Source organism: Notolepis coatsorum (genome assembly GCF_963971535.1).
Source record: "Notolepis coatsorum genome assembly, chromosome: 7".
In the NCBI taxonomy this organism is placed as follows: Eukaryota; Metazoa; Chordata; class Actinopteri; order Aulopiformes; family Paralepididae; genus Notolepis; species Notolepis coatsorum.
In genome coordinates this window covers 32,364,566-32,367,065 of record NC_140171.1, presented here as the reverse complement: position 1 = coordinate 32,367,065, position 2,500 = coordinate 32,364,566, and the positions used below count along the sequence as shown (strand labels likewise).

General features: G+C 45.8%; 1 protein-coding gene across 1 annotated transcript in view; it reads left to right on the top strand.

The window, feature by feature from the left end:
• The window catches only part of tmc8 (transmembrane channel-like 8), a gene marked incomplete at both ends in the record, with an annotated part of 29,349 nt that overhangs the window by 9,388 nt on the left and 17,461 nt on the right, over window positions 1–2,500 (top strand). The window contains 2 exons of the mRNA XM_084318236.1: window positions 1–44; window positions 2,056–2,223. The exon at window positions 1–44 is cut by the window's left edge and continues 104 nt beyond it. Coding sequence (XP_084174362.1) covers window positions 1–44; window positions 2,056–2,223 — 212 coding nt within the window. The remainder of the gene's footprint in view (window positions 45–2,055; window positions 2,224–2,500) is intronic.

Below are 2,500 nucleotides of genomic sequence, written 5' to 3'. Positions count from 1 at the left end.
ACGCCGCTGGGCTCAAACAGAGCTTCAACAGAAACGACCTCAAGGTGAAGGGATTTATATTTTGTGTTTATATCTGTATAGATATGTGCTGATCCCTATAGATATGTCATCATGTGAATTCCTGTGTTTCAACTTGTTTTTAATCTCCTATTTTATTACATTATATTATTTGTATTATTCTTTTTTATATTCTATATCCTGATTTGTCAAACATAGCTGTGTAGTGTTGTTCGACAACTGCCCAATAGATCTTTTTCACAGCATTACAGCTATAACATTAATAATGGCTTCATTTACCAGCACCCTGGCACCTAAATGGAATGGAACAGACTCATGGTTTAGGTTTATTATTATTATTATTATTATTATTATTATTATTATTATTATTATTATTATTATTATTATTATTATTATTATTATTATTATTATTATTATTATTATTATTATTATTATTATTATTATTATTATTATTATTATTATTATTATTATTATTATTATTATTATTATTATTATTATTATTATTATTATTATTATTATTATTATTATTATTATTATTATTTTATTTTGTACAAATCTACAAAACCTATCATGCTGCCCACTCATATTGCCCCACACCATTTTTAATTATATGGCTTTTCAATTAATTGAAAAGCATGCATGTTTGTATGTACTGTATGCACCTACATACACACAAATTAAGCAACCAACACACAGAACAGAGTGATTGTAGAGGTGCTCTGATGAGCAGCCAAAAGATGCTCAGTAGATCCAGAGCCCTACACACAGACACTGTTTCTCAGTAAACCCAGAGCCCTACACACAGGCACTGTTGCTCAGTAAACCCAGAGCCCTACACACAGACTCTGTTGCTCAGTAGATCCAGAGCCCTACACACAGACTCTGTTGCTCAGTAAACCCAGAGCCCTACACACAGACTCTGTTGCTCAGTAAACCCAGAGCCCTACACACAGACTCTGTTGCTCAGTAAACCCAGAGCTCTACACACAGACTCTGTTGCTCAGTAAACCCAGAGCCCTACACACAGACTCTGTTGCTCAGTAAACCCAGAGCCCTACACACAGACTCTGTTGCTCAGTAAACTCAAAAGGAGCCGGCAAATCAGGCAGAGCGGGAAGATTGGGTAGTGACATGCTGGAGCTCACACGCACACGCACACAGACACACACACACACACACACACACAGACACACACACACACACACACACACACACACGCACACACACGCACACACACGCACACACACACACGCACACACACGCACACACACACACACACACACACACACACACACGTCACACACAGATATATCAGTATCATATTTCTGAACATCTATGTCTCTGACCCTCCCTTCTCTCCCTCTCATTCTCTCTCCCTCTCCTCTCCTCTCTCTCCCTCCTTCTCCCCCCTCCCTTCTCTCTCCCTCTCCCTCCTCTCTCCCCCTCCTTCTCTCTCCCTCTCCTTCTCCCCCCTCTCCTTCTCTCCTTCTCTCTCCTCCCTCTCCTTCTCTGCTCCTCTCCTCTCTCCCTCTCCTTCTCTGCTCCCTCTCCTTCTCCCCCCCTCCCCTTCTCTCCTTCTCTCTCCCTCCCTCTCCTTCTCTGCTCCTCTCCTCTCTCCCTCTCCTTCTCTCTCCCTCTCCTTCTCTCTCCCTCCCCTCTCCTTCTCTGCTCCTCTCCTCTCTCCCTCTCCTTCTCTCTCCCTCTCCTTCTCTGCTCCCCTCTCCTCTCTCCCTCTCCTTCTCTCTCCCTCTCCTTCTCTGCTCCCTCTCCTTCTCCCCCCCTCTCCTTCTCTCCTTCTCTCTCCCTCCCTCTCCTTCTCTGCTCCTCTCCTCTCTCCCTCTCCTTCTCTCTCCCTCCCTCTCCTTCTCCCCCCCCTCTCCTTCTCTCCCTCCCTCTCCTTCTCTCTCCCTCTCCTTCTCTCTCCCTCTCCTTCTCCCCCCCCTCTCCTTCTCTCCCTCCCTCTCCTTCTCTCCCCCTCTCCTTCTCCCCCCTCCCCCTTCTCTCTCCCTCCCTCTCCGTCTCTGCTCCTCTCCTCAGTTGTACTTGGAGGAGCAGCAGTTCCACCTGCGTGAGGCTCAGCGTACCTCGGCTCAGTGGGGGGGCCTCTACCTCCTGAGAATCCTCCTCAACCTCCTGGTTCTGACTCTGCTGGGCGGATCCTTCTACCTAATCAACTATGCCACCATGAGATCACAGGCAGAGAGGGTGAGATTGTCATACTATAATGTGCCAGACTAACCGCCTTCACGATTTAAAATGCATAATAGTGTCACAACTAGGCGTATAGAACCATAATATATGCAGACAAAGAGAAACGGCAGACAGGTCTTGTTAAAACCCGGTATGGGTATATTTAATACAACAGTAAAGACAGTTATCCAGGCAGAGGTCGATTTACACGGGGGAGAAACTCGTAGAGTCCAGGGGGCGTGTGCGGGACAGGGCAGTCTGACAGGCAGGGGTCGATAACGTAACAGGTCTC